Raw genomic sequence first — 26350 nt, 5'->3', positions numbered from 1 at the left:
TTAAGGATGTGTTTAGCACTTATTAGTAATTGACTATAATGAAAATAATCTCACAGAATGTTGATATTTAGTGCATACAACTGGGACAAATGATTGCGTGAATTGATAAACAGCCATGAGTTTCTCAGCTTCGTGCTATGCTGTCACTGTATAGTAGTTGATATTTTTCCTTCAGTGAGCACACACCTGAAACGTGACAATGCAAACTTGCGGTTTTGTGAGGTAACAAATGTCTGGCAGTTAGTGTGTCTCTTTTGTTTAATTTCTAAAACCTTCCTGACCATTGTCTGCGAACACCAGTTCACTGAACAGTCTCTTTTGGAAAGCAAAAATCTGCTGGCACTGGGCAAAGGTGATCAATTTAACAAACGGGTGTGTTTTTTTATTACATTTTTTTATTCTTTTTTATGTTGCTTTGAGAAAAATTGGTGATGCGAATTAGATTGACTTGACATTTACGTGGCTCTTTCTCCATTACTTACTGTCATCACATTTGATTGGACTTTTGACCCCTTTGCACCTGGCATTAAAGTGCGTTTTCGGTGATCGGATCACAATCGGATAGCATTTGACCTTATTGAATACACCCAGGACACATTGTGATCGTATCACTGAAACCACATTTTGAATATGGTCAGGGACAGCTATAACTACAGTATGCAAGACAAGTAGTGTGAGAAACATATGTTGTTTGATCATTTTAATATAACATTCATATCACAAAAACGCCTGTGGCAAAAGCTCTTTTTGTCTTACCAAGTGTTGTGTTTTGGCTTCTTGTCTTGTTTTTTATTCTGTTTCACTCTGTGGTCTTACGATTTGGTCACCCAATTTAATGAACAATATCCAATGAATTGTTCCACTGCACTACACTTGAAATCTTTCATTTCTCTCCCCAAATCCTTACTCTCTCCTGGTCTGTTTTCATGTGGGTGCTTTAAAACTTTATTTCCCACCCTTTTCTTCACTTCTTATCCCTATTAGCATCCTTTACTCTTGGAATGTTTCAAACGCAGCCAAATGGAATAGACCAAATTACTTTTTTTTTTAATCTGCGAGCATTTTGATTTATCCATGTTTCACAAATTTGGTGGATGACAGAAAAAATTGCAGTTAACACAACCTCTCTAATGTGATGCACTGTACAAATGCCGTTCATACTATCCGGATACCATTGATAACGGCAGGTGTAAAAGGGGCCAATGCGTCCTTTATTTTGCGTTTATGAGGTTCTACATATTTTTTTGATATGTAGGTGAACAACCAACTGTTAACTTTGAATTTGCTGTTTTGCTTTATGTTTGTTGATCTGAAAAGATGTTCATGTTATGTATATTAATAAATGCAGCATATTTTTATAGAAACAATGAAATGTAAATACATTAACACAGCCAAGCTTTCTCTTGTAAAAAAATTGTTCAGCAAGGTATATTGTGAACCTGCTTTTTTTAAATAACTGGTGTGTTTTCCTGTCTGAGCTTTTCTGCAACTCTTTCTTCTACATTTTGCTGTCCCGACTGTAAGGCGCAATGCTGAGAAGCAAAGATTTTGTTGTCCTTAATTGGCAGATTTCGTCTGCTCTGTAATCCAAGCTATCTTTCCCCCCTCATTTTTGCTTATAGCACAGTGTAGGCTTTGCCGAATAATCTCCTCCAACCTGTCATTGGAGTATGACTAAAACACTCATAGCCCGAAGAAGCTCTTAGCCTTTCTTGATAAAGCCTCCACATCTTCAGCCGGCACCAGCTAATGGAAGCCTTGTTCATTTGCCATGCCTATCAATCATAACCTCAGTGTCATCTTTTCATATCTCGCCGTTTCTTGTTGTCCCGGTTTTCTTTTACCGCTCTTACAGAGTTGTGCCGGATGGTGTTGTCGTGGTTACTATAATGTGACCCTGTTTGAGTCACGGGGTGGAGGCATAAAAAAGGATGAAATGGAAGGTGAACTAGAACAGAAGATATGATGTCAATTTTTTCTCATGAATATCGTTTTTCTCCAGGCTGGGAAACTTGTGCATTTGTCTTGCCATTCAACCAGCCCTCCTGATCCTATTCTTATTTCCCCATCAATCATATATCAGGTTGCCTTCCCCCACAAGCACCTTTACATGCACTGTAAAGAACCGCCGAATACAGACTGTGCACAGTTTATGCTGATACATTTAAGTGCTGTGTTAAGTGCCCATGGATTATGAATCTGATTGGCTGGTATATGCACCATGTTATTCCAGTTCTTCCGAATAGGCTACATTTCAAACGAACTTATAGACAACACTAATGTAGTCTTACATAGCCAAACCTTTGACTATGATGTAAAGTCTGGTCCACATTGCAACTATTCTGGAGAGCACTGGCATGTAAAGTGACTTTTTTTTTTCTTTTCTTTTTTACGCTGTTTGTAACATTCTCCTTAATAGCTAAAAAAGTTAACCAAAAAAAGCGAAAAATGGAGGCAAATTATGGGATCAGCCTGGTCAAAAATAATGATTATTTCACAGACATAGCTAGAAAATAAGCTCAGTATACAGTTGAACTCATGGATAAGTTTACTTGCTGCTAAGTGCCTCAAACAAAACTCTGGAATATCTTTCAGTTTTGATGCCAGTAGCTTTGCAAACTTTGTTAAATCCGGTGATTTGATCTTCCTAAAAAGCGCTTATTGTCTCAGCCTTGTAGACTCAACTTTGTGCCCTTAGTCCCAGAAGCTGCATAAAACCAGCCAATCAGATTAGAGCTTGCCAGACAGAGAAAGTGCTTTCCAGTTTTTTTGTGCTTATGCATCAGACAGTCGGTGAACGAAGTGGACTGTGGATTTGCAGGCTGAGGCCAAGACTACAAATGCTATTACATTAACCCATTTTGTTGCTGTTTTCTTGATGCACATACTGTATGAAAGATTAATGTTATACTGCATTTTCTTGTTGAGGTTGCATTTTGTTGTCTTCATTTGCAGTGGTTTTGAAGTCCTAATGAAATTCAGTCCCGTTCTGAAAAGGACCGCTGAACAGATGGACTGACATTTGTCTTTCTCATTGACTTTTATCTTGTATTACAACAGTCATCATTTTGACGTCTTAAAGGGTGCCGCCTCGCCATTTGCACGCTGAATGTGCGGCGAGCAAGTCCTTGAAAAATAAGGTGTTTGTGATGCAAAGAGTCTGTTTTGGCTATAAAACACCTCCTGTCCAATCATTAACGGAGACAGCGGTTAAAACCGCCTGGAGAAATAGGCAGTCCTTACGATGCGTCTGACCATGCATGAAAGATAGAAGGTTTAGCCGTTCAAGGATGCAGCCAAAGTTTTTCATCATCAGTATTGTGCAGTTAAGGGGATGCCGTAAAATAAATGAATTAATGCACAGCTCATAGTCTTGTTTTACTCTCAAAATGATCTAACAACGCACAGCAGAGAGCGCTCCACTTGTATCTTGGCAATTTACATTTCTGTGAATTGTATAGAAGCTGTTTCTATACAGCTTCTATACAATGTTTCTCTCTTTGTGCATTTTAAAGGAAAAAATAAGATGTTATTATAGAATGAAATGCAATTCCTTCCACCACGATGATGTTTTTTTTTTTTTGTTTTTTTTTTTTTGCAAGTGTAAAGAGAGGTCATACAGTGTACACATCATCAGCTTTTATGTGGATGTAATGCAGGCTACTCCATTGTCCTATACAGTACCTGAAGATTACACGTCATGCAATGCTGTAATATAAAGACTGAGAGCTCCACATGGAAAGAAATCTCACAAATTGCATTAAGGTGTTCGTCCAGTATTAACAGAGGGAGAAGAAATCTTTTTATGGTTTTAGTAAAACTAAGAATATAATTAGTAACATGATCTTTGTTTTAGCAAAACCATTTGAACCAAAAGCAAAACCATTTTAGCAAAACTAAAGGCAAAACTATAAGAACCATTGTTTGAGCAAAACTAAAACTATTTAGTTGGGATTCTCAACTAAAATTGCAATTTAGGCCAAGTTTGCTAAGAATGAGAAACATTATATTTACATTAAAAAATTAACCAAATATGAATGATTCAAATATCTGAAAGGAAGCCAAGTATTTGTACCCAGATACTAAAGTATTGATACTAAAGATTTAGATGTTTTAAAGAAACAAGGATTTTTTCTGATTATTTAGTTATGTAGTTATTTATTTAGTTATCTTAAACTGAAATCTAGGAAAGTCCAAATTAAAAATAATGTAATATTCTGCATAAATAAAATTATGAAATAAAATTATGAATAAAATTATATAATCAAAAATTACAACCATCTGTAATCACACAAGTTGTAATTCTAAAGTTAGTGTAGTTCTGTACCAAGGAGACAACAGTGTCAGTGAAGAGCATGCTTGAGGTATGCGTAAGGTAAATATGACTTTTTTTTTATTGTCTCTCAGTTGTAATCAAGCTGTAATATTGTCAAATTATGCATAAAAATAATTGTAATTGTGTGTGTAGGAAGCATAAAATGCTAGCTATGAATGTTGTTGGCCATTTCATAGCAAAAATATCCATTCATCTATTATTTTTTACAACTGCTTGTCCAATTAGCAAAAAACATCAATGTAATTTCCCATAAAGAATAAATTTGGCTTTGAGATGTGGTGGAAATAATATGTATGGATGGGAGATAATTAAAATGAAAGAATTGTCCTGTGGTATATGTATGTATATACAGTCTTGGACATATCTACAAAGTAGATAAACTAGCGAAAGTGTGTTTTACGGGATTTTAATTTCTGAAATTCCACAGGGCCAGAAGTAGAAAGTAAAAAGAAAGTCAAGTCAAGTTTATTTGTATAGCGCTTTTCACAATACAGATTGTATCAAAGCAGCTTCACAGTATTAAATTAAAATAATACAACAAAGTTTGTTTCAAGAGGAATTGATTGATTGATCAAATTAAATTAAATATCCCCAAAATATCCCCAAGAAACTCCTGGATATACAAACCAAGGATAACCTATATGTATGTGCATGCAATACATCTATGAATAAATAAGTATTTGTTCATAATCTTTAAAACGTAACTCCTTAGATAAACCTGGTTGTATACCCTTTGATTTACTTTGAAAAGTTAGTTTATTCCCAAAGTGTGCATTGTGCTGTCAGTGGTGATGATTGCTCTAGGTTGCATGTCTGTACACTTAACACAAATGTCAGCTGAAAGCGGTAACCTGTGTTTTTGCTTCATACACACACACTCTGTCTCAACACTGGCAACGTCTCGACTCAATTTAGCAAAGGGCTTACCAGAGAGAAGCCTCTGTTGAGGTCATTACACCCCTTAATCACAAAGTCATTCTTACTGTAACGGAGTCACTGTAATGTTGATTTGAACAACAAAAGAGAAAACACGGATCCTTTTTTCCTTCAGTTCATCTCTACTGTCACAAAGGATTTTGGAAGGGAATGATAATTCTTTTGACAAATGTCCAGATGGTTTGTTTGTGACTTAGTTTGAGTCTTTTCCTTCTTAAAAAGCAAATGACCAGTGTCTGTCATGCAACCCCTTGTATGTTGTCATATGTTATTCATTCATTATTCATTAATAAAGGCTCATTAAAGTTGATAAGGCAAGCAGAAGTACACCAAACTATAATAACACATTTGGTCGCTTTTAGTATTTGAATGTCATTGCATGAGATGGCAAACAATTGAACCAAGTGGAAATTTGAAGAAAAATAACACAGACCTTTTTAAGCAAAACATTTCACAAAAGGAATTTTGCCTGGTTTTAAACTATAATAGAAAGACTGATCAAAATTAAGATACAGAGAATTAGGGCAATTTTGGTTGACATAACGGGATAGTTCTTTCACACACACACACACACACACACACACACACACACACACACAAAAAAAAAAAACCCGACATATATATATATACTGTATATTGACATCGTTTATTCATTGTTCCAAACCTGTGTGCATTTTTCTTCTGTGAAACACAAAATAATATATTTTGAAGAACATTGGGCTCCATTGGATTACATTGGGTTACATTGGACCTAATGACTTTAATTATATGGACAAAAACAAAATACTGAGAAATATCTTCTTTTGTGTTCCAAAACTGAAAATTCTGTCTTTTCTTAATTTACTCACTGTTTCAAGCCTTTATGCTTTTCTTTCTTCTGTAGACCATAAAAAGAGAAATTTTTGATATTTTGTTTGTTTGTTTGTTTTTCTCTCCATACAATGTCAATTGGTCATTGGTAACCAAAACTGTTTGGTTCTTCAGAATATCTTCTTTTGTGTTCTGCGGAAGAAAGAAAGTCATACTGGTTCGGAACAGCATGAGCGTGAGTAAATGATCACAAAATATGCATTAATGGGTAAACTATCCCGTCAGGCTAAAGTTTGTGTTTCATTCAACTCCATTTAAACGCAAGTCAGCGTGGAAGACTTGAAACGCAAGCACATGCAGAGAGTTCACCTTTTGATGTGTGCCCAAATCCAAGTTTGGTGAACTCTGACCTATGAATTCGCATAAAGCAAGTAGATCTAAACTGATTAATAAACATCTAGGCTCAATACAAATAATACAGACTTCAAAGCTGCGTGTTATGCTTTATGCGTTGTTGCAGGAAAGTGGAGTAAATGGTATATTTTAACAATGTATTCACACTTAATGTGATGAACTACACCTGTGGTAACTACAAGGGCATTTGTGTGAACTTAAGCAGAATTCACCTTAAGAAAAAATTACCTTGAGACCAGCTGGTTAACAGGAATATCAAAAATGGCTAGGAAATTTTAAGTTGGCCACTTTTGTTAGCAGATGCCACTTGACTTGATATTTTGTATAATGCAATGACATTCACCCCTTTTTAAGTGTCCAAATACTTTTGCTTTGCATTCGGCATGGATCCATTTTGTATTTTTTATATTTTACTTTATCAGCAGATGGAAAATGTGGAAGACAGAGGTGTTTCTGTATATCTCCCCCCAGATCTTGACGTTAGGTTTTAATTACCATCAGTTAAGTAACTCGCTGGAAAATATTGAGCATATATGAGATTAAAAATGGATTGACATTAAAGTCCTGCTTTTAACATTTCCCAAAAAGGGAGCTGAGGCAATTGAGAGAGTATGATATCTATTAATAATATGAAAACTATATTACATCGTCATGATTAAACGACTGTCTGCTAGGTGCAAATTTAATTTCATGTGTTAATTGAACTGAGCTTCATTCCGGTCCATTGAATTGAGTGATGCTTAGAAGCTTCTAATTTGGAGTATCAAAGATCAGCGATCATAATAAGATTTGAAACCGACTCCGTCAAAACCCCTCTGAACATAAAAACCGAACAAGAACTGATTGAACGTTACATTTTGATCAAGATGATCAACCTCAGCAGGGATTTGTTTTATTTTGTGGTGTGAAGGGCCCTTTTATTGCCCGCTGACCACAGAAGCGTTTTCACACCACTCTCTCCAGTCTTTGCATGTTTTTGTTCTCTTTTCCCTTCTTTTGGGTCTTCATTATGTTAATAATATATAAATGTCCTCTTTTCCCTCTCCTTTTCTTTTCCTGTAGCAATTATTGAACCCACAACAACTAGTGCTGTCTCCAGTCCAGGTCAGTATATGTCACATGCTGTTCGCAGCTCAGTAAGGGATCCGAAATGCTGCACTAACCAAAAATGACCTCTTCCTCATTGCAATTTCTCCTTCTCTCGATTGGCCAGGATGCCTGCTGGCGTTCAGCTTTGTGTGTCGTCACTTTATTTATTTTTCTAGGGCTGTCAATCGGTTGTTGTTGTTTTTATCATATTATTTACATTATGTTGATTAATTCATCACATATGAATGTTTGCTGAGAAAGCAGTTGTAGCCATGATTTAGCTTCTAAAAAAGTCATTTAGAACCTAAATATAAATTTGCATTTACATTAAACAATGCTACAATTACATATAATGTTTTTTCGTATTTTAATACAACGCTATTTATTAAACCAACACTACCGTTCAAAAGTTTGGGGTCGGTAAGATTTTAAAATGTTTTTGAAATAAGTCCTCTTCTGCTCGCCAAGTCTGCATTTATTTGATCAAAATATGAAGTGTAATATTATGAAATATTAGTACAATTTAAAAGAACTGTTTTCTATTTTAATATTTTTTAAATATAATTCATTTCTACAATGGTAATGCTGAATTTTCAGCATGTAGTTACTATAGTAAGAACTTTTAATTATGCATAATTACTGAACATGCAACTAGACCAAACCATAATCCTAATAGTAAGTACATGTAGTTAATTAGTATTACTCAGTACTTAAATGTATAATTACACTGTAACAGGGACACTTTAAAATAAATTGTAACCAACATTTCTTATTATTAACACTGTTGAAAACCATTGTGCTGATTAATGAAAATGAAACCATCATGTTGTTTTTATGACTGTTTTTCTTTAATAAACAGAACAACATTTATTTTAAATACAGTAGAATTCTTTTATATTATACATTTGTTTACTTTTGATCAATTTAATGCATCCTTGCTGAATAAAAGTATAATTTTCTTCTTTTAAAAAAAATCTTTTGAACAGTAGTGTAAATGTATTTCTAGTATGTATTATTATAGGGGCTTTCGCACCAGATAGTTCAAGGAACTTAGTTCTTGGAACTAGCCACCAGAATGGTTCCCCCGAGAACTAATGGTTCCCATAGGAACGTTTTCCTGGTTGCATTCGCACCGCCAGTAGGAACTCTGAAGTGACGTAAGGCATGCTTGTTGTTGTGATTTTTATATTTATTTCAAACAAACAGTGCTCGCATTCTCCGTGTTCATTAGTTTACGATCTGTCTAACACGATATTAGAGAGAAATGTTACACATAGAAAGTACACAGTAATGTAAGTAAAGGTTAAGAAGTCCATCTGTCACTGTTTTCTATCTTCGAGTTAGTTTCTGGAGTAAATATATAGTCTATATTCTGTGTATAATCACAGTTGTTGTTTTTTTTTAAAAAGGCGGGTGCCAAGATGGCGACGGTCGGCCACGCCCACTTTAGGCTTCAAAAACGGTCTTCAGAAACCTACGGGTGACGTCACGGACACTACGTCCATATTTTTTTTACAGTCTATGGTTTAGACCCTATTCTAAAGTAGGAGCTAAACTAGTTCCTCCAAAAGGAGTTCCTAGAACTAAAATCGTTCCTAGTGCCTGCGGTGTGAACACGCCAAAAACCGGAAACTTCCGCCAATAGTTCTAGGAACTATGAAAGGTTCCTCCGGTGCGAAAGCCCCTTATTTAACATTTTTGGCTGTTTAAATTGTTGACCCTGTCAGTCAAATTCTTGGTTCACTCCGAATGCTCTTACTTTCAGCTCACTCATTGGTTCGCACTGTCTGACATGTCCAAAACAGATGGTTCTCGTTTTCATGAGTTGTAGACTCGAGAACCACCTGGACTTGATTCAGTTTTGTGAACCAGTTTAAATGAATCTTTTAAAATCTTGCAAAATAATAGCAAATTAGACTACTAAAAAGTAAAAAAAAAAAAAAGTAAAAAAAGATGCTTTTAGTTCGTTATTTTTTTTGCGTTATTTTCTTTATGCGTTAATCACTTTAAATTAAAAACTGTTAAATTGACAGCCCTAAATTTTCACTTTCTTTCTTTGTGTTTCTTTGTGTATTATTTCTTGAACTTGTGGCATTGCACAGTACAGCACTGACACCCCTCTGAGCGAGCACTGTGGCGTTATGGTGGGCACTGTCATGTGTAGCGCTGGGGCGAGTGGCTTTCCTAAACGCTGACTGCTTCTCTCTGGCTTCCTCATTCTCTGCTTTAGCGCGGCTGCATGAAGGGCAGGATATTGATAATACGCCTCCTCGACATCCCTCTTTTATTTGTTGTCTGCCATTTTCTCTTCTCCTGAGCAGCAACTGATTCCGCCGTCTCTGAACGTCTCTCACTATCTATAGCGTCGCTGTGTTTTCACTGTTGTGCTACTTACTGAAATCACAGACCATGATATTCTCTGTCTGGGGAAATGTGGAGTGTGTGTGTGTGGAGTTGGGAGGAGGAGGGGGAGGGGGACGGGTTCAAGGTAAAATGTGTAGTTCACCCAAAAATGACAATTCTGTCATTATTTACCCACCTTCATGTTGTTTCAAACACATGACATTCTTATAACACAAAAGGAAAAAATTCAAAGAATTGTACTGACCGTTGTTGGATATAAATAACCGGATATCGGATATGCCCATTTCTTCTATTTTCACATTTAGATTACCTTTGCCATTATCGAATGTTCACTTTGTTTTCTTTAAAATCACTAATTTATTTACACTAGCTATGGACACCTTTTGTTTAAACTGGAATGAAATCATTTCAATTGATGAATCCAAACATAGTGTTTACGTGTTTCAACATTCCAGATTCGGTTTTCAATCTGATCAAGTGTTTACATGTACTATTGAACGGATTAGAAAAGGTTTAAACCATCATATACAGTACAATCCGAAATGAAATTTAAATCCGATTGACGTGATTACATATGACTTTTTTTATTCTGACTGTGCAACTAGTCCGATTACAGTCGGATTATTAGGGTCCTTGTCAGGCCCAGCCCCACAAGTGGGCAAAAGGGGACATTGCCCCCTCAGTTTCAATTTGTACCTCCACTCCCAAAACACATCAACTTTAACCCTTTGACGTGAACGATCACACCAAAGTGATTAGAACTTTCAGTGCATCACATAATCAACTGCTCAATTCAAATGTGCTTTGGCTGGCGCTGATCCAGAAATAAACTAGGTAACTATAGTTTACTCAATTCTTCTCTTAGTTCACTGGCCACCATAGCCGCAGGGACATATTTTATCATGGGGGGTGCTTAGGGCGGGACTTGATGTTACAGTGCGATGCCGTGTTGGAGGATTTAAATAAAATCCTAATATTAAACAGCTCAAACAACACTTACAAATGAACAAACAAATGAATGAGGACAGAGTTATGTGAGAATGCACAGAACTCATGATTAAATAAGCAAAATTTAAAAAACACTGCATTTTCACTACACTTGATAACCTTTCACAGGTGAGAATATGTTGGCTGATGTTTTATATATTAACTCAATATTACAGGTTTTATACTATGGTAACGTTTTAATGTTGTGTTAGCTGACGCCTTTGTCTTGTGGTATTGTGCAAAATCATCTGAAGTCTATGGCAGGTATAGATATTCAGACATGCGTCTAACTATGGTTGCTGACACACAGTCATCTTGCTCTTGAGTGTTTATGGACTGGTGTTTTGAGCATTCCGGGCGGCCCATAGAAACAGCCACTAATGAGGCATCTATGTATATCAATGTTCAGAACAACCAGTAGATTCTTCACAATTTCTCCTTTTGTGTTCCACAGAATACATAAAGTCCTTCGGGTTTAGACCAATATGAATGTGTATAAATGATAACAAAGTTTTTATTTTTGGTTGAACTATTCTTTTAAGACATGTCTTTTGAAAGCCAGTGTGAAAATGTAATCTCTAAAATGGGATACATTACTTCTCCTTATGCTTTCTCTTTAACACATAAACTGACATACACGGACACAATGCACACACTAACAGCGTGTGTGATGTGTTGTATTGCATGGCTGCTCTTAGTAACCACAATGAGTATCATTCAACGTTACAGATCTTAATGCATTTTCATACTCCATTCAGATATGCCACTGTATTAGTAGGTATACCATTTGTATGGAATGGATATAATTAGCCATGGGGTCCTCTCACTGCCAGAGTTTAGACCTTTGCCAGTGTGTAGCCCTTAACTTTCATTTGATGCAACGCTTGCAGAACAAATGACAATTTCATGGTCCACTGCAGTAGCGGCAGTATCAATCGCTGAGATAAACTGTCTCGACGTCCCACTGTTCTTGTTTTGTTCCAAGTTCCAAATTGTATTTCTATCTAGTTAATTTTGTGATGTCCTAGTTGAGCGACTTGGCCGAGAGAGGACAGTTTGAATTCTTCACAACAGGTGCACTACTTATTTGACAAATACTATAAATGAATTGATAAATGCTAATTATGTTTTGACATCTCTTCACAGGAGGGTTGGATTATGGGTATTCAGAAAGAAGCAATACATACGGTATGCAAATGCAATGATATATAGAAATGTATATGAGTATGCACAAGGGAAGACCGAGGCAATTGGTTTTCAAATGGCTTTCGAGACGAGGGTATTTTCTTGTAAATGTCAGGTGTTACATGACTTATGTATGTTGTAATTTTAATTTATTAATTACAACATTTGTTGATAATTTTGTTTTTCATAATTGTTTTATTGATTCTTTTTTCTTTAAAAAAACCTATAATGGCGGGTTCTATTGTGACAGCTTATTGCCTCTGCTGTAGGGGCATGTTACATGCCCCAGTTTGATAGCTTTTTTGTAAGAATTTAAGATATGTGTCTGCAAAAGAAATTGGACCCACCTTTCTTTAAAAAGTGTGACTATTAGCCCCAGTCTTCCCTGTATATGTATAAAATTAAAACATTGCTCAATAGCTATTAAATCCATTCTTTACTTTGTATGTGTGAGATATTTCATACTTGCCAGAATGGAAACAGGAGGGGATGTTAGATCTTTGCCGACCAGATGCTTGTCAATACCTATTCATAGTTCCCTTGCATGATTTTGAAACATTTTGGCCTTTCTTTACACATTTACAACTGCGCTAAAAATGGCTATAATTGACTGTGAAAATCAATCCCTACTTCACACACAGTATGCGCTTTTCTCCAAACACACTGCCAACACTTTTGTGTTTCTCTGCATGTTGGCTGAAATAGCAGCTGCATTCAGACATGCTTTTGATTCCACTGAAAACCAACCTGTCTCTTATCGGTAACCATTCTGACAAATAGTTCAGACAGCTTCCACACAAAGTGAGATTTATGAAGCATTTGTGCTATTGGGATTTATTCGTTGAAATAGAGTGTGCTTCATTTTTTTTTATATATTTTTTTATATATATATTGAGAGCTCAGGCCACAACACTGAAGTTATGATTTATGTTCCCCTTGATGTTTTGTCAAATAGATTGTACTGAAGTTGTTCTTTAGAAGAAAGTGCAACCTTAAATGATTTGACTTTTTGTTTCTATACATTGAGGTACCCTATAGGTATATACAGTATATATAATCATAACCTGATTCTTGGTTGGTAGATTAAGCGCTTTTATGATGTGACTTTTACAAAAAAGAAATTCAAGTAAATATCCAAAATAAAATATTTCAAACAAAAATCCTTTCACAATTTGACACTGTCCACATTCAATTGTCTTCTCATGATCTCATTCTTCATACCTCCAAATTAGCTTAGTTACAGGGCTTTTTTAGAGCATAATCATGTTTAAGAGCATAACTATAGCTCTAATATCCTGCCCAACTGTGTCTCATTCACCATATCAACAAATGAGGTTATTAGTTGGATGTCATTAGTTTGACATTGCTTTTTTTTTCTTCCTCTGAGACTCTCATTCCTAATTTTTTGTGTCTACAAAACAAAGCAATTACCGCTGTCAGCAGATCAAGATACTAGTTTTTTTGTCTTTCCAGCACCACGAATGAAACTCATTTTTATCTCCAATGTGAACTAATCTGGCAAATGTGATGGAATAGTGTTGTCAGTGTTTTTCTTGTGAACTGTTACAACGCTGCGTTCCGAATCCTTGCAGTGGATTCCAAGCATATGGGAGAACATATGCCAAGCATGCATGGTGCATGAATACTGATTATTATCGCAAACAGGGCCTTTTTGACCAAAATTAGCATCAGCGTGAGAGAGAGAGTTATTGCCCATGGACATGTGCTTGCTTAGAATGGAAATGGTTATAATTAGGTTGTTTACCTCAAATATGTTCTGCAATGAAATTATGAAGATATATTTTTATAATCCATATTTATTTTTTATTTTCAGTTGTACATGTCTGCATTTTTGTGTCAGGGCTGGGTTTTCAAAATAAATGCACTGTGCCATTTTATTTCTGGTTCATATAGAATTTTTATTGCATTAAAATGCTGATGTGCTGTTATAGGCTTTGTCAAAAGGTTTAGCGTGTTCTAGTGTCCTCAAAAGTCATCTTAACCTGCTTAACCAGCTAATCATCCAGTCAGTCAATGAAGAATACGTCAGCTTTTTTATGGCATAGATGTCGTTTTTTTACGAAAACACAAAATGGTGTGGCAAAAGCATAAAAGATTACATACACTACCATTCAAAAGTTTGGGGTTGTCTTTTATGCTCACCAATAAGTATTTCATGCTCACCAAGGCTGTATTTATTTAATAAAAAATATAATTTTTCTATTTTAATATATTTTAAAAATTTAATTTACTCTTGTGATTGCAAAGCTGAAATTTCAGGAGACATTACTCACCTGATTCTTTAGAAATATATAATGAAAAACATAATTTCATTATCAATATTGAAAACAGTTGTGCTATGTAATATTCTTGTGGAAACCCTTTTTCTTTTTTTCAGGACTTTTTTTGATGAATATAAAGTGTATTACTGTACTATAGTGTATAATTTCATGCATCTAGACCTCTTGAGTTCAAATTAATCCAAAAAAAAATGTATTTACTTCATTTAATACTCTTAAACTTTCTAAAGACTCTTTATTCACTTAAAAAGTGCCTCTTAAGCATTAAAATCCAAGTAATTTATCCTCCCATTTTATCTATGCCTTGCAGAAATGCGCTATTTTTGTGGAGAGGTCCCACACATTTGGAATCTCCTCTTGTAGTGTTTTATAGTGTGCCAGACTTGACTAGAACCCTTTAAATGAGACTGTCACTTACAGCCATTAAAACATTTTGACATAATCTACTCATCCTCATATCATGCGTATGATATATTTCTGTGGAATATAAAATGAACTATCAAACAAAAAATATGTGGCTTCTTTTCAAACAAATTTTTCATACAAAATTGGGTGATGACCAGTGGCTGTCAAGCTCCTAAAGGACATAAAATCCTATGATTGTCAGTATATAACATTTTACATTCTGTTCTGTTCCTTATACAATGCTATTATATGGCTCTAAAGGATTTGGAATACAGCACATGAGTGACATGGTACTTATTGTTTTTGGAGTGTGAGTTGATGATGAAGGAATTTTCATTTTTTAAAGATGTCCCTTTAGCATGTTTAATTACATTGGTAAATGCTGTCAAAAATGTTACATTGATAATGTTCAATAAAAGATTACATATTTGGGCAACTCCTTCTCTCAGTACTAATTGTCCAGCATCACATAGTTTATTCCCATGTGTCAATTATTTTGAAAGAAGTGCCACTCTATATATAATATAATCCTTTAATGAGAATCAAGTCCAGAGTGTACAAGATTCATATCATCTCAGGTTTGTCAAGATAGTCAGTCATTTCAGTCTAGTGATGTTATCATTTTCACTACAGGATTTCACTATTTTTCATTAGATTTTCAAGCGTAAGCCCTGGTGTAATTTTATTTAATTGTATTGTTTTGGAAAAAAAAATTAACACCTCATTTTACAATAATGTTTAGGTTTTTAACCTTAAGCACTGCTTTACATACATATACAAACATACATACATAGTAAGGATGCATTTAATTGATCAATAGTGACAAAATAATATTTTCGAATAAATGCTGTTCTTTTGAACTTTCTAGGCCTAAAAGAATCCTAAAAGAAAATATATCATGGTTTCCACAAAAATATTAAGCTGCAGACATGTTTTTGATCAAATAAATAAAGCCATTTAAACAGCAATATATACATACACACACATCAAGTTTTCATATAAAAATGTGTAATGGTTGGTACGTCCCACATGAAGGGCACAGTATGCTTCAGGCTTGCCATAGAATTTGGAATTATATTTGGTATTAAAATTCACCTGGTCCAAAGTTCAATATTAATGAGTTCAGTTTTTTAGCTTACCATAGCTGTCGTTCAGCCTCTATCCTTTTTTATTTGTATAATCCTTCAGGCTTGTGGTCTCCTGGCACTCCGTGAACTCTCTCAGAATGGACCGCATGGGGCATAGTGGCCTATCGGGGAATAATCCTGTTTAGCGATTCTTTCAGGTGCACTTATCAGATTTATGCTGCATCAGGAAGGCTGAGATCAACGGAGGGATAGACCCCTCGTATAGACGTGATGTGGTGCTACCTGACCTTCATTTTGCTTCGTGTTATGAAAAAACGGCACCATTTCTGGTTGTGGATGATAAGCATGTGGCATGTCATAAATCTTTCTTGACCTCTAGATTCTAAACGGGCATGGCTAGAGCAATAATGCTTGTATTCAATATGGTTCAACTGGAGTCTCATGTGTGCTTTTGTGGAAGACATCCCCATTCTAAATGATCCTGTGTTTACATGAGCCCTCGGAATAGCTCAAAAATCAATACTGCACCCTGTTCTGCATACTGATGCGCTCTGCTTTGATCTCGCATTCAGGGGCATACAGTGAATCGCTTTAATTGTACATCACAGAAAAGCCTTCTGCTGTGTTTCACTATGTTGCTCTCTTTTTAGTTCTTATGCACCAATGGATGAACCCCCTGATCAAATTGTGTAGCAGTAATACTCTGTGGAAGATTTCTTGTAAAATCAATGTCTCTCAGCCTTAATTATTTTAGTTGCAATGCATATATGCATTTTTTCGTATCAGAATGAGTTTTGGTTGAAGTTCATCCACACAAGGAATTTGAATTGATAACAGAAACTTGCTGTAATTGCAGTCTGATTAACAGAAGACAAATTTATTTACAGATTATTTTAAGTGGTATGTCTACACTGAGTAGTATGTCTACAGAGAGTTGCTATATATAGGTTTGTGAAGCAGAGAATGAGTATTTGTAGAGCAGATGGATCTGTACAGCTAGTATGAGTATAAAGATATAGAAATGTCAAATAAAAGTAAAAAATACAGAATTTGCATATCGCACAGATGGACTTGTACAGGTAGCATGTATAAATAGAAATTTACATATTGCACATTAATTGTATCACTCACTAGAGATGTGCCCGAATATTCAGCTGTGCAGGGTTCCAAATTAACACTTGTTGAGCACCAATTGCAAGTAAAAATTGGCTTTGCAGAGTAAATAAAGCAAATTTCTATGCCAGTTTGCTGGGGTTTTTTTTTTTTTTTTTTTTGATCCCCATGTGGTAACACATATGTGAAATATTCCTCATATTAGGCCACTGTCGTGGAAATATTGAATACGAATATAACCAATTCAATCTGACTTCTTAATACAATACTTCCCTGAAGTATGGTGACGGTATCCTGTCAAAAATCTACTATCACTACCTTAATCGCACATGAGCTGTTTCTTTTGTTGTCTTTTGAGTGTAGAATCTTTAGTATTTCTATTCACCTCAATCACTCATAGATGTTCTGTTGTTGTCTTTTGAGCGTAGAATCTATTTCTCAGCTGTGCAGCATATACCTGACACTACTCCCAAGTTGCTCTTTGTAGAAATTAAGTTTTATTCACGGCCGGGAGATCACTGGCCACAACAACCAAGTGAGTCTCCTGAATAGAAAGATACATGTACATTTAAATCATACAGTTGAGTAAAAATCATTGTCACTCAAGTCTTCTTCACTGTGATTTGTTCTGGTGATTGGTTTGTAATGATCTAAGCTAATCATATGACTGTTAGTTCTACTGTGTTTAGCACTTTTTGATTAAGTATATATGGCTTTGACCTGAGCATCCTTAGTCTGCATTTCTCTGTACATTTAATGTTGAAAATACCCATTACATAAAATATTTATATCACATTCCTCCCTCTGATAGTTTTTACACGATCATATTCTCAATAAAATGACCTACTTTTGACCTTCATCTTCCCCTACTTAGTTTCTTTCTAAAATTCTCTGACGTCAACATTTCTCTCTGCTCTCTAAATATCAAAGACATTTTTCTCCAACTGAATAATTTGTACACACACACTGTCCTTCTTGCTTGCTTAACACTTCTTAACTTTCTCATTAGTGCATGAATACATATAGCAGTATATACAACTGCTATGATAAGCAGAGTAAGTAACAAAGGCATGAAACGAACTTTAGAAGAAAATTTAGATAATCAAAATGACTTATAGACTATTGTTGTCACATTAATCAGAATCATTTGCTGGCCCACGGTTGATCTCAGACCCCATGCTTGTCTGGCCAGTCCCACAGATGTCTCAGCATTTTCTTCCTCCAAGATGTTGTGATTTCTTTTCGGCTGGTGTATTTCCTCGATTCAGTTTGCGTGCCGTCAGGTTGGGGAGGTTTGCAGTGCGACACGTGAATTCAGATATCACGCTCGCCATCCTTGATGGCAGTGTTGGTTGTCAGGATGATCTCATGGCCCCAACCACCTTGAACAATGCCACGCCTTCCTCAGGAAGTCTTTGACCCAGATCCACTGTCCTGACTCGTAGGAATGTTGGGGTTCATCACCTAAAACCGGCAAAGCAGCTTTCACCTGCGATTGGATACATTTAAAAGTTTTAAAGACATCATATATTTTCTCAATTGTTCATCGACCGCCGCAAGGTCCTCCTGGGGAGGAGGCTTGATTCCCACTCCCATAGGCCAACCTGTAAAAATGTAATGTGGGCTGAGATCTGTCCTGATCCCTTTTCGGGCTCTCATGGCCATCAAGTCTATTTGGTTTTTACAGTCTGATTTGCCCTTTCCACTGAGCCTCCACTTTGTGGATGAGTTTTCAAATTTATTCTCAATCCGCTCGCCAATTTTGTGATTATTTTATTTACAAAATGTGTCCCATTATCACTGGACAATCTTTTTGGTACTCCCCATCTTGGGATAACTTTTCCAATTAAAGCTTTTGCTACAGCCGTAGAATCAGCTTTTCTATTTGGTAAACACTCAACCCACTTTGAAAACAAGTCAACAATTACAAGACAATACATATATCTTCGGCATGGTGTCAACTTGAAGAAATCCATCATGATGTGCTGAAAAGGAAGTTCTTGTGTGGGGTGGCCGGAGTAAGTTTGTGGCTTACTTCGTCTTCCCACGTTATTCGCTGCGCAGATGTAACAGTTTTGTGGCAGTTCTCTGCCACAACTGTAAATCATGGGGCCTCCCAGGAAGTTCCAATTTGATCATTCAATGCCAATTGAGATGTGGTCTGCCTCGTGAGACCACTTTGTGAAATTTGGATACAATTGTTTTGGCAGGGAAGGCTTTTTGTTTTTGCATCTTTCCATACCAATTGAGATGTGGTCTGCCTCGTTGATGTTTTCTTTACATTTTACACCCCCCTCTGACCAACGTTTTCTCTCCTGATCGGTAGTCATATTTTAAATTTCGATCAACGTTGGTGGGAGCTGAACATAATCGGGCGCCAGAGATGTGAATGCGGTTAACACGATTGGCTGTTGATGTTTAAGTGCAGCATCCTTTGCTGTTCATTGCTTTTTCTTGTGTGGCTTATTTACAGATTTTAATTTCTGAAGAAAGTTCTAGGTTTTTGAGCAATATAATTAATTTTGAATGTGTTCTACAGTCATGAGGATCTCCGTCATCCTCAGTAGGTACTGTAGCAGTGTGAATGGATTTAGTATGGTGCACTATTTCAGTGTGACATTGGACATTATCAGCGAGACGTTCTGCCAGTGCAGCGAACGGGTAGCAGTTAAATGAGCCGTTCGTGACTGCATTAGCAGAGCATGCACTGCATGTGGAATAAACACAGTTAAGGCGAGACACGGCAGGCAAAAACATTGATTTTTCATGCAGTGGTCAATTTTGAGATTTTGGGCTAGTTTACTCCTTCAATATGTGTTCTTTAAAGCTGCTATAAAGAAAACGTTGAACATATACATTAAGATGTTTATTTGATTACATTTTGTTAACTTGCGGCAGTAAGTTTCTCCCAAATTTACCAGGAAGTTAGCATTCCAACGCGACATGCCGAGATCCGTCTGTTCACTGAAGTCTGTCATGACCGGGATCGTTGTAAAGCTCTGAGTCTCCTGCACAACGCTATGTAACCCAAATATGGGCATTTCCTTTCTATCAGTAACCAATCGTGAATGTCCAAAGGGGGATTTAAAGCTAACGACGATTTCTCATTTAGAGCTATTTAAATCTTTAACTGCCGTTTTCTCAATTTGTTTTTTGTCATTCTCCAGTAGAAACATCTCAGCCTATGTAGCACCTGTGTACACCAAACTCTCCAGTTATACACTTAGCAGTATTCTGAAGATATTTTCAGAAGGATTTGTTAATAAATCGTTCCTGGCCTGATTTATGTGACATTTTAATTAAAAAAAATATGGCGAAAATCAATTTTTTATGGCTATGGACAGTATATTTTGATTCCCTAGGTAATGAAAGCATATATCCTGAAATCCCTCTGAGTTTTTATTTTCATCTTGTGTGTAAACAAAATGAAAAAGAATTTTGCACCTGGCTTTATCATATGTTCAGATCTATCTACCGAAAATATATGCAAAATCGTGCATATTTAATGAGATAATGCCCAATTTGCATAATTAAACATACAAATTTCTAAAACTTGTAATACATTTTTTATATATACTTGTGTAAGTAATCAACTGAGGAAGTTTCATGGTGATATCTATTATTTTAAAATTGTACCCTATTCACCTGTAGTGTCTCGCCTTAAAAGGTGGAATGCCACCAAAACCGAGCACGCTAAAAGCATTTAAACTCCTTTAAATGCAAATGAGCTGCTGCTCCCGACATAGGGTGGAGTTTCAAGAGCTCATGTCCTTTTACCTCACACAGACATGCACTGAAAATTTCTAAAACTTTTAGCCTTTTATATTCAAACCGGAGTCAGAAAGATGGAGAGACTCAAGAAGAAGTGACAACATGTAGACCACATTTCTGAATGGTTAGTTGGTGAATTTATTTAGCTTATGTGTAGTTATCTTCTAGTCATTGATTAGCATAGTCTGTCTTGATAATCTATAAATTGATGTTCAAAAAATTACACAAAAATTTTCCGGGGGCGGGGTTTATGTAAATATTAGGGATGGTGATGTCACTAACCCGGGGGGAGGCTTGTGTATTCCCTACCAGCCATTTGTTGTAGTCCTTAAAAAGCAATTTATTTAAAAGAAAATATCTCCCATTGCTTTGAACTTTGAGCGTTGTAACTTTGCAGATGTTGTTTATGCTCAAACAGCAACATTACACACTAACTAAAGTTAGAAAGTGAAATCATATTCAACCACCCCTTTAACAGAGAATGCAGGGTATTGCTGGGCTACCAATAAAATCAAGATCCAATTTTTTCCTTGGTAGTTTTTCTAAATCTGGCAACATTTGTTGATAAGCAGAGATGGATCAAAGGAAAGAGTTAAAGCCCAACTATAATACCAGTTTGGTGTAATTTGCATAAAAGCACCTCCGGAATTGAACACTTCAATACCATCCATCCATCCATCCATCTTCTTCCGCTTATCCGGGGCCGGGTCACAGGGGCAGCAGTCTAAGCAGGGACGCCCAGACATCCCTCTCCCTAGACACTTCCTTCAGCTCTTCCGGGGGGATACCGAGGCATTCCCAGGCCAGCCGGGAGACATAATACCTCCAGCGTGTCCTAGGTCTTCCCCGGGGTTTCCTCCCGGTGGGACGCGTCCGGAACACCTCCCCAGTAAGGCATCCAGGAGGAGGCATCCGTAACAGATGCCAGAGCCACCTCAGCAGGCTCCTATCGATGTGGAGGAGCAGTGGTTCTACTCTGAGCTCCTCCCGAGTGACCGAGCTCCTCACCCTATCTCTAAGGGAGCACCCAGCCACCCTGCGGAGAAAACTCATTTTGGCCGCCTGTATCCGGGATCTTGTCCTTCAGGTCATGACCCACAGCTCATGACAATAGGTGAGAGCTTCCATACCATCATTTGAAATAAAAATGATCAATTCCAATTTGGACAATATATCACTAGCCATTCAATTTACAGGGCATGTTTCAGAAACCAGGAAAGAATGGGTCACTTGTTTCAGCTTGTTTGTTACCCTCAATGGCATAGTCAACTTATCAACCAATGGTATGCCAGATGAACCAGTTGTTTTAGAGCGGTCTCTGCAGTGATCAAAGGAAACCTGTGTCCACCAAAAAGGTAATGAAAGTCCTTTATCCTATTTATGGTTTCTCACATTTGATGGAAACCAAGAGCTGTTAGAGGAAAGAGGAGATGGTAATTTTGTGAGGAGTAGATGGTTCATGTGTGAGATCTTGTTTCCTCTCACTTGGACAATCCTTGGCCCAGTATCTTTTTCAACACAGACGCGACATGGTTCTGCAGCAGTTTTCCACTGATATAATGCCCCTTAACAGCCTCCTGGAGATGGCACACTCTAGTGGTCTTCTTGATGGTTGGTGACCTCCTCTATAGCTGCTTTGTGTGTGATTGCTCACTAATCAACCTCATTCTGGCACTCATCCTGTTCCAAGCAGTCTGCCACCCTGGAGTGTCAGTTCCATCTGAACCTGCATCAGCATTTATTCTTATATTTCTTGGGTTAAAAACATCTTAACCAGTTCCACGTACTTCAGTCCATTTCAAACCGAGCTTGTTGCTGAAAATAGCTTCCCAGTCTCGTCCTGTGGGTTTGAATGTGGCATCGATTGTTCTCCACTGCTCTGATAAACCGTTTCATCCCTTTTTCTGGGTCTGGAAGTGTGGCAGCCTCATTTCGGAGTTCCTCTAAGTTCCAAGGTTGCTTCACCCATATGGGCCCTCCTTCTCCAGGAAAACTGAAGCTTTAGCAGGTTGAGGGCTTCTTGACTCTCCAGTCTGGCCTTGGATCTTGATGTTATATTTCTCATCAAGGTTCCTCACTGTGACACCTTTTTATCTGAAAGGAATGGATAAAACAAACGTCTCTTTGAATTTTCTCTTACAATTTGAAACAATTTGTTTACCTCCCTCCATAGCAATGCTAGTGTCTCATCAGTCTCTGTGTAATTGTCATCAGGTTTAATCTTTTCCTCATCATGGATTGGGCAGAAGGGACATTTGCTTCCTCAGTTGCAGCTGCCTAGACACTTTGATCAGTCAAAATTCTGTAGGGAGGGTGCAATGACTTGTGCAGGCCTTATCTTCCTCTTCCTGTTTTTGCTTTGTAGTTTATACAGCATTAAGGGCTGCAGGTTCTGTGGCAGATTTTCTTTGCTGTTTTTGTTGCTCTGCCCCTCTCTCCCACTTGTTGAACAGGATCCAGTCTACCTGCTTTTGCTTCTTCAAAGGCAACTGCTCCAACTGTTTTCTGTTTTCTTCTAGAATTGAAACACTCAGAGAACCGCATGAGTCAAATACCCTTTCGTCAATTTTGACCACCATTGTATCTGTTCAATGTGTTCATTACTCAAATTCCCAGTTTTTTTTTTTGTTTTTTTTCAAAGGCCCCCTCGATTCAGGGACCGCGTCTGGTTTACCACAGCAATTCCCCATTCTATTTAAACAAATCTTCTTTGCAGAAAGGAAAAAGATAGAAACTCACAATACATTTTTGTCCACAGTGTGAGAGTAAGCAAGTTGTTCTTTGCAAGATGCAAAATAGAAAAATACTCACAATTATAGAATGATTGTGAAATCAAGCAACTTCTGTTTTGCAAAATGTAGAAAAAAAAACTTTGCAATACTAATAATTAAAAGCAAGTTCTTTGCAGAAAAACAGTAGTGATTGTGATATTCATTTAATTAATATAATTTTATTCCTGAGATCTCAGTTATTATTATTATTATTATTATTATTACTATTTCATTCAAATAAAGAGCAAGTTGTAGTCTATCTTACCTTACAAGTTCTTCGAGGCTGTGAAAGGATTTGTCCCTCCTCTGGTGGGTTTTTGGTCATTGTGAGGAAAATTTCTCCTCTTATGATTTTAAATAAATGATAAAAGGGGAAGAAAAACTTCCCGTTCCTGCCGATGAAGGGAGGAGATCCTCAGGCCTCCTGACTACAGTGAGCAGTAAACAGTAAACATTTACAGTGAGCTCACAGTCACACACATGACATGGTCTGTCTCTGTATTGTTCTGCCTGTGTAGTTGAAGTAATACCGTCTAATATTGAATGTAAACTGCGGCTGAACCCTAGTATGCTGCTGTTCTTGAATTCATACAAGTTATTGCTTAGCTTCAACACTAGTCTGTTTTTTTCCCCCTCCGGTCTCGACTTGGTCTCGGTCTTGGTCTCGACTTGGTCTTGGTCTTGATTTGGTCTGTCTTGGTCTTGGTCTTGGTCTTGTCTTGGTCTCGATACCCTCTGGTCTTGGTAGTGTCTTGGTCTCGGTTTAGGCGGTCTTGACTACAAGTCTACCTCAATCACGCATGAGCTGTTCCCTATCAGTCGTTCACGTTCGACGTAACGTCGACGTGACAACGTAATTGGGATCAATTCAGGGAGCCCTATCATCTTCGAGTGTCTACAGAACGACTCTTGACTTCATGAGTGCTGCAAGAAGAGACTCTACAAGTTGGAAAAGTCTTCTAACTCTGTTCCAGCTTTGGTGTGACGGCGCAATCAGCTGTGGCTGCGAGCTTGTAGCTCACAACTGCTGTTCTCACAGCATTAAACTGTGTGTGTGTCGGTATTGGTGGGCGTTCCCGGAGTTTATACTCACTACAGCCGCGGCTACCCCTGGGTGCCTTAGCGCGGAAAGATTTTTATTTTCTCTTTTTTGTTTTCAACTGAAAGAGCAACAGAAGCGTGACCATGCGTCCTTTTCAGGATGTCATTCCGGGCCTGCTCAACCATGCAGCCGACGAACTCTCACGGCAACAGGTGTTTCCGGGAGAATTGCAACTCCACCCCAGGTGGTCGAGCTGATTTGGAGGCGCTTCGGGACCGCACATATAGATCTTTTTGCCGCCCCGGACATGTTGCGCTGCCAGCTGTTTTGCTCCCTGACCAAGGGGACCCTCGGCTCGGACGGACTGGCACACAACTGGCCCTATGCACAACCTACGCAAATATGCGTTTCTCCCTGTGAGCCTTCTTGCACAGACCCTGTGCAAAGTAAGGAAGGATGAGGAGCAGGTCTTGCTTGTTGCGCCGTATTGGCCCAACCGGACCTGGTTCCCGGGACTAGGGCTCCTCGCGACAGCCCCTCCCTGGCCCATTCCTCTGGGAGAGGACCTGCTCTCTCAGAGACGGGACAACCTATGGCACCTGCGTCCAGACCTCTGGAAATTCCATGTCTGGTCCCTGGACGGGATGCGGAGGTTCTATGTGACCTACCCCAGGCGGTAGTTGACACCATCACTTCCACTAGAGCCCCCTCTATGAGGCGCCTCTATGTGTTGAAGTGAAACCTGTTCTTTGATTGGTGTTCTTTTCATGAGGAGAACCCCCGAACTTGCTCGATCAGAGCTGTGCTTTCCTTCCTGCAAGATGGGTTGGAGCGAAGGCTGTCTCCCTCCACCCTTGGTGCCGCTATCGCCGCACATCACAATGCAGTTGAGGGTAAGTCGCTGGGAAAGCACAACCTGATCGTCAGGTTCCTGAGGGGGGCGAGGAGACTAAATCCGCCTTGTCCGCTCTCTATACCCTCTTGGGATTTGTCTCTGGTACTTTCGGCACTTTAGAGACCACCCTTTGAGCCTTTGCAGTCAGCGGAGTTAAAAATGCTGCCCTGTAAAACAGTACTCCTGGTTGCATTGGCCTTCATCAAGAGGGTAGGGGACCTGAATGCATTTTCGGTCGACTAATCGTGCCTAAAATTCGGCCCGGCTAACTCTCACGTGATCCTGAGACCCCGGCCCGGATATGTGCCCAAGGTTCCTACCACTCCCTTCTGGGACCAGGTGGTGAACCTGCAAGCGCTGCCTTCGGAGGAGGCAAACCCAGCCCTGGCTTTTCTCTGTACCGTTCGCGCTCTGTGTCTATACGTGGACAGAACGCAAAGCATCAGGACCTCAGATTAGCTCTTCATCTGTTACGGAGGCCAGCAGAAGGGAAAGGCTGTCTCCAAGCAGAGGATGGCCCACTGGATAGTGGATGCCATCGCCTTGGCTTACGAAGCCCAAGGCGTGCCCTGCCCTCCCGGGTTGAGAGCCCACTCCACTTGGAGTGTCGCTTCTTCTTGGGCGCTGGCACACGGCGCCTTGCTGACAAACATCTGTAGAGCTGCGGGCTGGGCGACAACTAACATGTTCGCTAGGTTTTATAGCCTACGTGTTGAGCCGGTTTCTTCCTGTGTGCTCGCTTCAACCAGCCAGTAACACCGAAGTTCCCGCTCTAGTGTCGGCTTGCTGCGCCACTCCCCTCCACATAGAGGGGATACGTGCGCTTTTCTGCTCCAGTCGAGTT

The 26350-nt window shown here is 38.2% G+C and overlaps 1 protein-coding gene across 2 annotated transcripts in view; it reads left to right on the top strand.

The window, feature by feature from the left end:
- The window catches only part of negr1 (neuronal growth regulator 1), a 134010-nt gene that overhangs the window by 78439 nt on the left and 29221 nt on the right, over window positions 1-26350 (top strand). Inside the window, exons 7-8 of one of the 2 annotated variants that reach the window (XM_082137405.1) lie at window positions 7559-7600; window positions 12083-12124. The exons of the other annotated variant lie outside the window; for it this stretch is intronic. Of the exons in view, the coding sequence (XP_081993531.1) occupies window positions 7559-7600; window positions 12083-12124 (84 nt within the window). The remainder of the gene's footprint in view (window positions 1-7558; window positions 7601-12082; window positions 12125-26350) is intronic. 2 annotated transcript variants of the gene reach the window in all.

The sequence above is a fragment of the Leuciscus leuciscus genome (genome assembly GCF_965113295.1).
Source record: "Leuciscus leuciscus genome assembly, chromosome: 14".
NCBI lineage: Eukaryota > Metazoa > Chordata > Actinopteri > Cypriniformes > Leuciscidae > Leuciscus > Leuciscus leuciscus.
The sequence above is the reverse complement of the archived record's forward strand: the minus strand, read 5'-3'. Positions and strand labels throughout refer to the sequence as shown.